We start from the raw sequence: 13267 nt of genomic DNA on the forward strand, positions 1-13267 counted from the left end.
CTATGAGTTGGGAGTGAGGGGCACAAACAGAGCTGGTGGGACTGTAAGTCAGAAGTGAGGGGCACCAGCAGGGCTGGGGGAGCTATGGCTTAGAAGTCAGGGGCAATGGCATGGGCAGGGCATCAGCATATCAGGGATGCTCAGCACCACAAAGGAGCGGGGTGTGACAGCCACAGCTGAACCCATGTCCTGGTGAGTAAAGGGGGCAGGGGAGAATGATTTGGTTACAAAATCACTGAAATAAGTGTTAAGTTCCAGGTGAGTAACATCTAATTACATTAGACAACACCAAGGGGAATAGAAGGGAACAGAAGAATCCTGTAGGAGTAGTCTTGCATTTAGGGGCAGATGTCTGTTTAGATGACTCACAAGAATGAATGACTGCTGTGTCTGTACTGAAGAAATCTTCCAGGCTTTGTTCATCATGGTTGAAACACCTTGACCACCAGCAGTAACTCAGACTAGTTGGCTTAACAAGGTTACCTAGCATTTGCTGGTAGTGTAAAAAAACCAAGCCAGTGTCGCCCATTGCAATTCAGGGGCCAGTACAATTTTGTGCCTTGCCATTTGTGAATACCTTTTGCATGCATCTTGCGTGCAGCTTGGCATATCAAAATGACAGCATTGCTCATTTGTACTGGGAAGATGGGGGTGTGTCACTTTTTTTTTTTCTACCTCTTCAAATTTATGGTGAATTTGTGTTCTACAGTTACTGTGTTCTGCACTCTCTCCCTCTCTCATATTGCAAACAGAATGGTCACAGTTGCCCCTCTCAGAGCACAAACAACACAGTAAAAGAGTGACCTCAGATTATGCCAGGAAAGTAGCAGTTTTACTTCCTGATGTATGTACTTCAGTGAATGTCATGTGATGATGAATGATTTTAGGGGTATCTCTGAACCTGACTAGACAGAGTTGGCATGTATGTCCCTTGAGCCATAGAAGGCTGGCTCCCGTCCAGTAGACAGTAGTAACACTGGCAGTATCACAATAACAGTGCCAGTAACTCTTGTTGAAGGGTGGCAACACAGACATGGATGCTGTAGGGTGACACCCCTGCATTTGCTGTGCCATGGTGGTACATACTGACACTGCCTTCCCCATACTGAATATGAATGGGTCAGAGAGTCTTAAATAACAAAGATGTTTCCTTTCTCAGCAAGAGTGTGCCCAGTCTAAGACCCACAGGCAGCACCGTGGGCTAGATTATAGGGCTTCATGGGTTGAATCTGGCCCGCAGGCCATGTATTTGACACCCCTAAGTAAAACCATATTTAATCCCAATTGTGTACATTTTTTTAAAATTCAGAATACTTTGTCCTATGGAAATTAAACTGAAGCAAATAAAGGGCACTTTAATTCTGAATAAGTATCTATACATGTATTTAATATGGCTTAACAAATCTGTTTTAATTCTTACTAGTTTTCTTGAGCATCTCCCCCATTAGACAAGCCCTTGTTTTAATTGTAGGGCTTTCTTTATACTTGTTGTAGCATATAGGGGGCCAGTATGAACCTACATCCTGTTGATGTTTCCCTAGAGAAATCTGTAAGACAATTAGTAGGAGTAAGCAAAAATAAGTAAGCTTCTATACAGCACAAAAGAGAAATAATTATATATTTAATCTTCCAACCTAAGATTTTTTTTAGAGTTAATACTTCTAACTGACATCCTATTTAGTTGTCATTTAAAAAACTGCCATCACTCATCAGGGTTGGGGGAGAGGGGGTGGGGAATCATTGCTACTTTCTCTTTAAAAATGAACAAAGTGCTATTAATGAATGACCAGCTTCTCAACATTCCTTGGAAGGGATCTGCATTGTTGCCATGAAGGTCCTCAGCAGAACAGGCTTTGTACTGGAACAATGTGTGTGTTTGGCTTTTAGTGCTTAGAGCAAAGAACTTGAACAGCAGGAAGATTAAGCAGCATGATACTTGCATTGCTCTACTGGCTTAATGGTTAGGTAGCACACCATTATTTCAGACAATGAATACTCTGAACCTGCTGAGACCAAGGAAACAAAGGACTGGAATTCTATCAATTGTTCTATCTCAGCAACTCCACACATGCCAGTTGTCCACTGGGGATTTGTCAGATATGTGGCTCAATTGCATTTCTCAGTTTCAGGTATTTTAGTGGGATATCTTCAGCTGGGTTTCTAAAGGATGCTCTTTCACTGTCTCAGCTGACATTGTGCTTAAGAATGTAACCAAAATAAAGTCCCAGGCATCTAGTGTCTTGTCCTCACTCAGTAGGATGGAAGCATGAAGAAAACTGTTGGAGCTGGGGGGCAGGGAGTGATTTGGAGCACTGGTTCAGTTTGGATGTGCCCGCGAGGGTTGAGACCATGCAGGAGTGAGTTGTGCCCTGCTATGGTTCAGACCAGGAAGGGGCTGTGAGCGAGTCACATTTCTTGTAGCTATGCACCACCCTTTATGTAGCGCTTGAAAGAAACTGTCTAGCCTGTTCTAATGGTGCAGCTGTCAGCACCTTCCCTACTTTCAGCTTGATTTAATTTGCAGATTGGGACTCTAGTAAGCCCTGTTGTAGGTGTTGCCAACTTTGCAAAGTTGCCTATCTAGCAATATTGCAAGATCCAAGTACTTGCAAATCATTAATTTGTTCTTTAGAAATTATCAACCATCATTGTTCCCCACTTGCTTTCTGAGTTTGGCTGCGGACAGGAAACCTTCCACCCCAGACTTGTTTGATCATGTCCATTTCAAAATGCAACTTTTGCTTGTACACGCACACAATTCAAGTTACTCCAGTTCCTGCTCAAAGAGTCACTCAAATTATTCCCTCCTGACCTTTGCCATTCTAACCACCTCCCTCCTTTTTGCATTTGGGGCATCTCAGTGGTTCTTCAAAGGCATTTGTCCCCAGCAGCTGCCATCTTTTCCTCTGTCTCTCCTGCCTGCTGTTTCTTTCTTTCGCTGACTCCTCACCCTGTGTCTGCCATCTCCCATTGTTCTGTCCTTTAACAGCTCCAAGTTTTTTTTTTCTCTTCCTCCATCCTTTAGTTTTTGAATTCTGGATGGGGCTTCTGTGATGCTTCTTTCGGGATGTATGTAGTGCCCTCTCCATACCTTTTGGCATTCATAAGGGGCATCTTCCCTTGTTCCATCACACCCCTTAGAACTAGATTGCCTCTCCTCCAAGGCCGCTTTGAATTCCATTGAGCATCGTCAACGCTGACCTTGCTGGCATGCTCCGTTTCTACTCTGGTGCCTCAGCTCTGTTTTGGACTGTACTTGTTTCACTTGGGTTGTAAGCTTCTTGTTGCAGGGAGCATGTGTTCTTGTGTGTGTGCCTAGTGCCATACAAATAACAGTGTGTTATGGCTTGTAACTCTATGGCAGGCTATAACTGCTTTAGTGATTCTGTGATTTGCAAGCTATGGCACATGACTCCAAAAATGGGACTTGTGAAGGCAGTGCATTCAGAAAGCTCCAGTTACTAGTAAGTGACCTACAGTTCTCCATATTGCAGGTGTTGTATGTTGTGACAGATTCATTTCTTTGTAACAATAAAAACATTTTTCTGTAACTATTGCCTTGGCATTAAAGCATGTTTCTCTGTTTAAAAAGAAAAGGAAAAAAAGCAAATGTGAAGGAGGGAGATCGGTATATTCTTTAAAGAAAGTTCTCCCTGACAAAATATGAAATCCTTTCCAGCCTGCGTGGGTTGTCTTAAGTAGTGCCAGAGGATGCATCAAGAAAAGTAATAGAAGTGGCGCTTGTGCACTTTTCTGTTTCTGCTGCATGCTTGAGAATGAAACCTTAAAATGAACAACACTTTTGTGAAATAGGCTATTAATGACTCTTTCTCCATTACTTTTCAGCCCTGATGAAGAATCCTCCCAGAAGTTCATTCCGTTTGTTGGGGTGAGTATTGTGTTGAGGATGAAGGTAACAAGGTTCTGATTATTTTAATCAATGTACTGGCACTCATAGATCCTTAAGTCAGAAGGGACTGGGAGGGGATCATCAATCTGACCTCAACCCTAGAAAAGTTTTAGTATGTCATCCAGTTGTGTTTTTTATTGAGTCCAGACCATTCCATGTTTGACTAAGGGAAGTCATCCAGAAAGCAACAAGTCTTGAGCTGTAAAGTTCATATTAAATTAATCAATGCCCTTCTACTGAAGTTGAGCAAGGGATATACCTGTGAATTTTTTTTAAATTGAAAAAGCCTTGCACTTTTTGTCCAGTCTTAAAGCTTAGATTGCTTGTTTTTGTGCCTGTTATCTTTGGCTGGATGGAACTGCATAATGTAACTTGTAGTAAAACCCTGAAGTGAGATTTTGGCAACCTACAGAAAATATAAAGCTCAGGAGAGCAGATACTTTAAATTTTAAACTTCTAACCTCAAAGTCCAGTCATTGAAATTTAAATACTGTAGTTAAGGATATCAATATCAAATCTTATATTATCAACAGTATGCATATTGGCTGAGCGTAAAGGAATGCATCTTGTGTCACTACGTAGCCTAAAACTTGAAATAAATTAATGCTGATATTTTACCAATAATTTCAAAATGAAAAAATAAAAACTTTTGCAAAAAGGAACCTACAAATTGCTAGCAAACAAATGTAGCAGAGTGATCACCTTCAAACACAAATCTCTCTTAGTTTACTTGTTGCTATCAGACTACATTTAGCTTATTATTCTCCAGTAAACTGGTAAATGGTTTGCCCCCCTTTTAAAACAAGTATTTACTGAATGAATAATCAAGATGAAATTAATACACCAGGAAACAGACATCCATGGGTTAGTTAGAATTATATTGTAAAAATAAATATTTATAATTATACAAACATGTGAAAACATGCATAAAATGGACTGCAGATCCTCACCCAGTGTTTCTTGCCTTAAGTCCATAACTTTTGTGAATTAATGTATCTCTTCCTCATTTTCCTTCTGTCATGTTCAGAAGTTTCTATCCTCCTCTACACTCTAGAGTCTGGCCCTTATACTCTGCTGAAACTGCTCTTGCTAAAGTATCCTACAACTACTACTTGCCCATAGTTGAGACAGTAATTCATCATCCTCCTCTTTGACACCTTTAACACAAACTATGCTCTTGTTAAAAAATATTAGCCTCCATTGGCTTACTGCATTTCAGCATCTCCTGGTTTCCTTGGTACATCTCCTGTTCCTTTGTTATGTCTTTAGGATGATCCCTATGACCTCCTTTCTCTTGGGGTCCCTACAAGTCTCTCTTGATCTTGTCCTCTTTGTGCATCTTTTCTTTGGATAGGTTCATCCATAGGCACAAATGTAGCTATCTTCTCCTTGATGATGATTCAGACCTGCTTCTATGCTCTGGACCTTCTGGCCAAATTAAAATCTAACCTTGCCTGTCTAACATCTCTTCATAATTAAACAAACCACCTCAAGCTCAACTGGGTAGCTGTTTCTTTCAGCTTAAAGAAGGAAAGTCACCTGTCTTTTGGTAAAATCAATTGGGATTTTACTGACTGCCTATCACTGTTGTGGCTGATTTCTGAGTCTGTTATGGTTTGTCAGCGTCCTTTTGGTTATCTACACTTTTAGACCTGGATGTAGTGTCCAGTATCAGTTTCTTCAGTTCAATACACAGGAGTGAACCTCCTTACTCCTCCTGAATATTTCCCTCCTTGTATCAGAGAGTCAAAATAGCTCAGCTTGCTTCTGCATCCTGTTCAGTTGTTTATTCACCAACTGAACAGGATGACCAACTGAACTGGTGAGACTTTGTTCTTCAGAGTCATTACTTTCCAAGATAAAGTCCCTGGCCCTGTACATATGCCCTATAATTTTTAGTTACCAAATGTGATCATGTATTTTCCTGATTTAAATTCCATGTTCAAGTAATCAAACTTGTTCTACAAAACTGATCAGTTCTTATCTATTACTCTAATATTTGTCATCTGTGGACTGAATTACGAAATTATTTCAATACCATTTCTCAACAAAACAGAAAGATATAAATAGGATCTCATTAAAAGCGCCCTACTTAAAGGGGAGGGCAAGGGGATTCCCATATGCATTTGTTTTCTAGGACATAATTATCCATTAATCCAGAACATATAGATGTGCAGTACTAGATCAAATATTTTGCCATGGTTCTTGGATATATCAGCCTGGTTATCATCAACAGCTGAATTTATAAACTCATCGAAAATACTGGTTTTGACAAAAGACCTATATTGCAGTCAGCATAATTTATAAGAATTATTGCATCATCTTTTAATACTTCAGTGGCAGCATCCCATACTAGCTTTCCACAGTCTTGCTTTGGGTCAAAGTTCAGTTTTAGTGGTCTATCTTTCTCCAGGTCACTCTGTTTATCCTGGTTAAAATGGAATCCTCTCTTGCATTTAGCATACTTGTTCAGCATGGAATCTGCTAACCTATCAGTTTTTCCCCAATCCTCATGTTTAAACTTTAATGCAAGTAAGTGCATCAGACTTGAGGGGAGTATAAATTGCTATTGCATTTATACAGCTTTTGTAAACGCATTGAAAGACACAGAAACTTGTCACCTGACTCTACTTAATGCTCCTGCTGCTGTCTCTTGAAGCATAGCAGTTTTACTGTTCTCAGGTTTCTTTCCTATTTTGAACCAGGTCCTTTAATCCCCTGAGACACTGAGTTAGAAGTTGAGCTAGAGTGGAAAGCAGGATTCAGCTGAGCTCTTTTAGCCACTAGATGTCTCTTGTCATTTTGTTTTCGTTTTTGGTTTTTTAATATCTTTTGCTTTTATATATGGTGTGACTTAAATTGGCTTTTTGTGTTGTTCCTGTTTTAGATTAGCATAATACAGTTTCCATATGTCCCTTCCAAAGATTCAACTATTTGTAGAGCTTAGGTTGCCTTAACCTAATGGTGACCCGTGACACAACTTCATCTTCCTTTCATTTCAACACCTCTCTGGTTTAGGACAACAAATCCTGGCTTTGACTCTTCACTGCCTTAAATTACTTCTATTCCAGAGATGAATTATGCAGGCTGTTCTTATGCTTACAAGCATTTTCATGACCTTGAATGTCACGTAAGATCTGGGGTCAGTTTATTTTGTTGAGACCCATAACTGGGCTCTAGATCTATGTGGTATTACAGAATATTTCAGTTCCAACTCAAAGGCATTAGGTTTTAAATGGTCTAAATACCACACAGCACATCCTGCAAACGTTATAAAGATCTCTATCTTGGCTTGATCAAGTTTCCTACTCTGAGGAATAAAACTAGTTTGAACAATCCTGGTTCACTAGATCTAAAGTTATGAAAGTTCATTTTCTTTTTAAATCAATAGCACCCTCCTGCTTCAGGGCTTGGGTAACCAAAGGAAAATATTCTTCCTATCCTGGAAGCATAGAATTGAAGAGGTATTGGTAGATCTTGTTTTGTTTTGTTTTTTTTTAAATGCGGATCTGGTCTCATGTTGTTCAGAGACCTAAGGCTTGAACTTTTTCTAGCTTCAACCGTTTTTGTTTTCAAATTATCCAAGCATGCCATTTCCAAGAAGAACATCAGTGGAAAAATTCTAATGGGGAGATTGAGCAATTAAGAAAAAAGGAGACCAGAATTTGCAGCTGAATCTTAATATATAGTTGTTAGCTTTCTACTTTGCTGTGGTATATTCAGAACAATTAGAAACATTTTAAGTAGTGCTATAGCAGGAGTGGGTAAAATATGGCCTGTCAACTGACTGGATCTGGCCCATGGCTGTCTCTGCAGTGTTCCACATGGGGCTAAGCCCCACCCTTTTCCACTGCGGCAGCCAGCGCTGCTCTCCTGCTAGCCCAGGCCCCACCAACATGCAGCTTCTGACGGGGCTGTTCCTGGTGAGGCTGCAGCTAGCCAGGTGCTGCTCTGTTCCCCTTGCTTCCAGTGGGAGCCACCCAGCTGAAGCTTCCCCCTCACTACCCACCTGGCTGGAAGGGTGCATCAGGGGTAGGAGCAGGAAGAGAAGCCACCACTGGAGGTGAGGGGAGTAGAGCAGCACTTGGCCACTTGCAGCCACACCAGGAACAGCCCTGCTGAAAGCTGCACGCTGGCTGGGGCCTGGACCGTTCTGCTCCCCATGCTTCCAGCTGTGGCTCTTCCTCCTGTCCCTGCCACACTGCTCCAGACGGGGGTGGGGGAGCTTCAGCCAGGTGGCTCCCACCTCAGTGCGTGGGGCTCTGGTTCCAGCTCCCAGCCGCTGTCCACCTGCTTTGCCCACTGCAGGTGGCTGCTCGTTGTGCCAGGTGGGCAGAGCGGATGGAAGGCAGCTGGGAGCTGGAGCTGGAGTCCTACGCACTGGGACAGCATCCATCCAGCTGAAGCTCCCCCCCCGCCTGGTGTAGTGCAGCAGGGGCAGGAGCAGGACCTGCAGCTGGAGGCGAGGAAAGTAGAACAGACCCATGAGCCCAGGCCCTGGCTAGCATGCAGTTTCCAGGAGGGCTGTTCCCAGTGCAGCTGCACCTGGCTGAGTACTGCCCTGCTCCCCTCGCCTCCAGCAGTGGCTTTCCTGTTCCTGCCCTTGCTGCACTGCTTTGGGTAACTGGGCGGCTTCTGCTTGAGGTGAGGAGAGCAGAATAGCACCAGAAACAGCCCTGCCAGAAGCTATGCACGGGCCGGGGCTGGGCTAGCAGGCACATGCTGCCCTGGATGGGGTTCGGCCCCATGCAGAGCACAGCGGGCAGTCACAGATAGGGCAAGCTCTGCTACACCCTCTCCTCATGCCTGGCTGGCTCCCTGGCAGCAGCACCCCCTCTTTTACCCCTGCAAAGGCAAGGCATGCAGGGAGCAGATCGTGGCCATCCTGTTCCTGAACACTGCTTCCCACCCACCCAAAACCCCATAGAGAATTTTGGTGAGTTGTTGCTTGTGGGGAGGGGAGGGGGTGCTGACCGAGCCCACAACAGCTCATCAAAACTCCTTATGTGGCCCTCAGGCTGAAATAATTGCCCATCACTGTGCCATAGCACATGGCAATCCTATATGTGGTTTTACATGTTAGTCAGAATTGGGTTAGACTTGTATTTGGGTTAGATTCCTCCAAACAAAATGCTATGTGCTGCTTTTTGTCACCTGAGGTTGTGGTTTGTTGGTTGGTTTGCTCCCCCGAACAAAGGCTAAATCTGTACCCCATTTTTGTAGTAGGGGAGCTTTTATCATTATAAAGGGAACCCTTTCAGAGGAGTATTGTTCTTGAACTCACAAAGATGGTCTAGCCAGGATGGTGCTTGTGCTGGATACCACGCACGCAGGAAATTAGTCCCTGTTCTGAAGGGCTTGCTGCCTAATCTGTAAAAACCCAGGTCCTGCCTGTGTAGTACAATGATTGCAAACCTATGAATGTTGTGTTAGCAGCTTGCTGATTATCAAGGGACCTTAACAGGATGCACATTCTTCCTGAGGGGAAAGAGAAGTCAGCAGAGGCATTCTTGGTATGAAGGCTTTGTTGGAGCTGAAGCAGCCTTCTGCTGATCTCCCACATTAAGTGAAGGGTTAAGTAATTTTGTTTGAAGTCATCTTTGTTCTTCCTATGTCAGGGTATACATGCAACTCCCAAGCTACAGAGTGCAGCTCTGACCATCAGGACTCCTCTGAACATTCAGGTAAAGGTATGATAGGATCTGATGCGCAATTCACCCAGTTGTTCCTCTTGCATGCCACACGCAGGAGGCGTGATTGTGGGATTCAGCATAAGATCCTATCATGCCTTATGCTGGTCCAAGGGACGTCCGGGAATGCCACTCAGGCTCCCCCTGCACCAGCAAGTAAAAAGCTCCTGCAGCTCCTGTCAGCTATAGGACTTGAAGCTGTGGCAGTATCCCAGAGCTGCTGGGACCAAGAGTCTCTTGGCTGCAGACTCTCTGTCCTTTGGCAGCCCTATAGCCACCAGGACCAAGAGCCCTGCAGCTGCTTGGCACCAAAAGTCCCATCAGCTTCAGGTCTCTCCATCCTGGCAGCTGTGGGGCGCTGGAGGGGCTGAGAAGTCCCCTCAGCTACAGCACTCCCAGCCCCCTGCTACGTGTGCAAATTAAAGCTGGATTGCAATCAGCGATAAAGATATTGCACACTTTTGAGCTCTAACTTTATAGCTGGTTGGACCTTTTTATAGTGTGTTAATTGCTTTGTACATGTAGCCAGACTAAATTAATTGTGCAATTAACCAGTTAATTGTGTAATGCATGTAACAGGTAGTGGAGGCCTCAGAGTAGAAATGGAAAAGGTCAAAAGACTGACTTCCTGATATTGAAGCTACTTACATTTATCATCCTTTAGGCCTTTTCCTGTGTTTCATGTTGACTCATTGCAATATATTGGCCACTTTTCTCCTACTAATGTTATTCTCGTAAATTAAGTATCAGTCTTAAGGCTTCAGAATGACTTTCAATCGTCTCAGAGAATGTTAACAGTAACAATAAGGATGATTGGTTTAGAATATAAAACCTAATTTGTCTCTCCCTCTCCCTCATATAAAGTTTTAATAAATTGATGCTATGCACTGGCTGACTGGTTAGGAGTCAAATCATCATGTCTCAATACACTTATACTCCGTTAGTGTCTGTTAGCCTTAGTGTCCTGGTCAGGAGCTCCAATTTGGATTTCCGTATCCTCCTCCTCCCCCACCCCATTACAACTTCACATATTGAATGCACAAAAAGATGTGATGATCCTCTAACATTAACCAGTGCTGGAGGCATTTATTTTGATGGTAGACTATTATCAACTGGAAACTGTTACTTGCTTTGCTGTAGTGTAGGTATATGGCCAAACAGCACCCCAGATGTGGTTGCATTTTGATAATAAGGGAAGAGGCTTGTCTCTACAGGTGTGTGCCATGCTTGCACTTGACTAAACAGAAGTGATGAGCAAGAGTGGGTTTTAGGTGCCTTTCTACTCCCTTTCTTATTCCCGGAGACCCCTTGGAGCTGTTAATAGCCCCTAGTATAATCTAAACTGCAAGATCTCTCAAACTTATGAGAGCTTTTGACAGCACTCTGTAGTCTGTGTCTTTTAAATAGTGGGAGTCAAGGGAGTGCTATATGGCTGCTAGTAGGCCAGCTATGTGATCCCCTGACCAGAATATTTGCTACATGTTTTTAAAACATCTCTTTGGTCCTATTGCATCATTAAAATCATGCAAAGAGAACTTGTGGGGCGGAATGTTTTGGCTAAGTTTATTTCAAGTTTTGGAGCTTGCCATTACATGCGACTCAGCTGTTTTTTCCATCCTAGGTGGTAAAGGTTGGAATAGTGGAACAGTCCTCGGCTACATCAGGTAACGAATAGAACCTTTTTAATGCTTTTTATTTTCTTTAGTGTTCCAGAGTGGAACTGTAAACCATGTTATAAGGATGCTCAAATATGTGGGTTCAGTTGTCAAAGGTCACTCGGTGGTTATGGTGTATTGGGCTTCTTTACATGGGGAAGTTATATTACTATGAGGTACTGTGTGAATTCAAAACAGTATAATTACAGTAGTGTAACTCCCCAGGAGAAATTCTTATTTTGAAGTGAGGACCTTTTACTGGCTTAATGTACGTGAACTTGGAAACCATTTTGAATTGGACTGAAATAAAAAAAAAAAAGGGGGCGGGAGAGTTATTACTATAACAGCATAGCTATACTAGCATAACTGGAAAAAATCCTGCATAGATAACCCTAAAAATAAAAAAGTTAGCACAGCATTAAGAAAGTCTGGAAATGCAGAGGTGTTTGCTTTCAGTTCAGATCTATTCCATGGAAGTCATTTGATGACAAAAATAGCAGAGGCATACTTTAACCAGAACTCAGAAACACTGAATCACTGACACGCTGGGAAAACTAGTTTGGATTCTAGCCGCTTGTTATGATGGTGCTACTTTACTGCTGTTTTCTGGTGGTCTGACAGAAATGGAGAGTGGGGGATCAGAAACCATTGACAACAGTTGTCAAAGGGAAGATTTTATTTAATATATTTCAAATAATTATACCCTGGAAGGCTGAATTAAGGTGGTATGTACCCACCTTAAGTCATCCCTCCTTTGCATGTGCATTATGACATTTGTCTGATGACATGGTCACATTTTTTCCACAGGGTCCCTGTCACATCCATTGCCCTGGGTGGGTGGTGCTTTGTGAATGACCAATGGTTTGGGGGTTTTTTTGTGTTTTGGGGTTTTTTTAAATTTTTTGCCCAGTGTATAGACCCAGCTTTGTTTTAATGGTTATTTACTTTTCTCATGGATTCTTCTGTAGCACTCATGACCATGGCATTTGACTGACTTTCAAATATTTATGCATCTTCATGAAACCCCTGTGAAGTGAAGAAGTAACTATACTCCAGTACAGGGGGGAGCAGAAATGCAGAGATTAAGGATAAAAATCGCAACAATTTTAAGACTCATAGAACCCGATTTTCCCCTTCTCCCCCTTACCCCATAGCATTAGGTAGTATTTCATGTTTTCACGGCAGAGCTTACACTAATTTTTGATGCATTGTGAGTGGTGGGCACTTCTGCAAATCACACCCCAGGGTAGCAAATGCCATGAAGAAAGGAAAAATTAATGGCTGCCTGTTAAATACTTAGTTTAAATGACTTGCCTGACAGCGTGCAAAGATTCCATAGCAGAGATGGAGAAAGAACATTATGCTCTAGGGCAGCATTAAACATAAGACCATACTTCTCTTTACTTATAAGCCCTGCCTCCTGTCACACCATTCCACATTCTGTAATAAGTATGGGCAAGAGATCATAGAATCATAGAAAATTAGGGTTGGAAGGGACCTCAGGAGGTCCACCCCTTTGCTCACAACAGGACCACTCCCAACTAGATCATCACAGCCAAGGCTTTGTCTAGCAGAGTCTTAAAAACTTCCAAGGATGGAGATTCCACAACCTCTCTGGGCAACCTGCTCCAGTGTTTAACTACTCTCCTAGTGAGAAAATTCTTCCTAATATCTAACTTAAACTTCCCTTGCTGCAACTGGAGACCGTATGTCCTTGTCTGTCATCTGTCACTACTGAGAACAGTCCTCTTTTGAACCTTCCTTCGGGTAGTTGAAGGTTGCTATTAAATTCCCTCTGTCTTGTGTACTCTAGACTAAATAAACCCAATTACTTCAGTCTCACCTCATAAGTTATGTTCTCCAGACCACGCACCACTTCCATTGCCCTCCACTGAACTCTCTCCAATTTGTCCACATCCTTTCTGTAGCGGCAGACCCAAAACTGAACACGGTACTCCAGATGTGGCCTCACCAGTGCTGAATAGAGGAGAATAATCACTTCCCTTGCCCTC

General features: G+C 42.7%; 1 protein-coding gene across 1 annotated transcript in view; it reads left to right on the forward strand.

Moving 5' to 3' along the window:
* PACS2 (phosphofurin acidic cluster sorting protein 2) overlaps window positions 1-13267 on the forward strand; it is a 114803-nt gene that overhangs the window by 62505 nt on the left and 39031 nt on the right. Inside the window, exons 20-21 of the mRNA XM_019528356.1 lie at window positions 3847-3889; window positions 11222-11264. Coding sequence (XP_019383901.1) covers window positions 3847-3889; window positions 11222-11264 — 86 coding nt within the window. The remainder of the gene's footprint in view (window positions 1-3846; window positions 3890-11221; window positions 11265-13267) is intronic.

The sequence above is a fragment of the Gavialis gangeticus genome, unplaced genomic scaffold, assembly GCF_001723915.1.
Source record: "Gavialis gangeticus isolate Ggan-Ray unplaced genomic scaffold, GavGan_comp1, whole genome shotgun sequence".
Lineage (NCBI taxonomy): Eukaryota > Metazoa > Chordata > Crocodylia > Gavialidae > Gavialis > Gavialis gangeticus.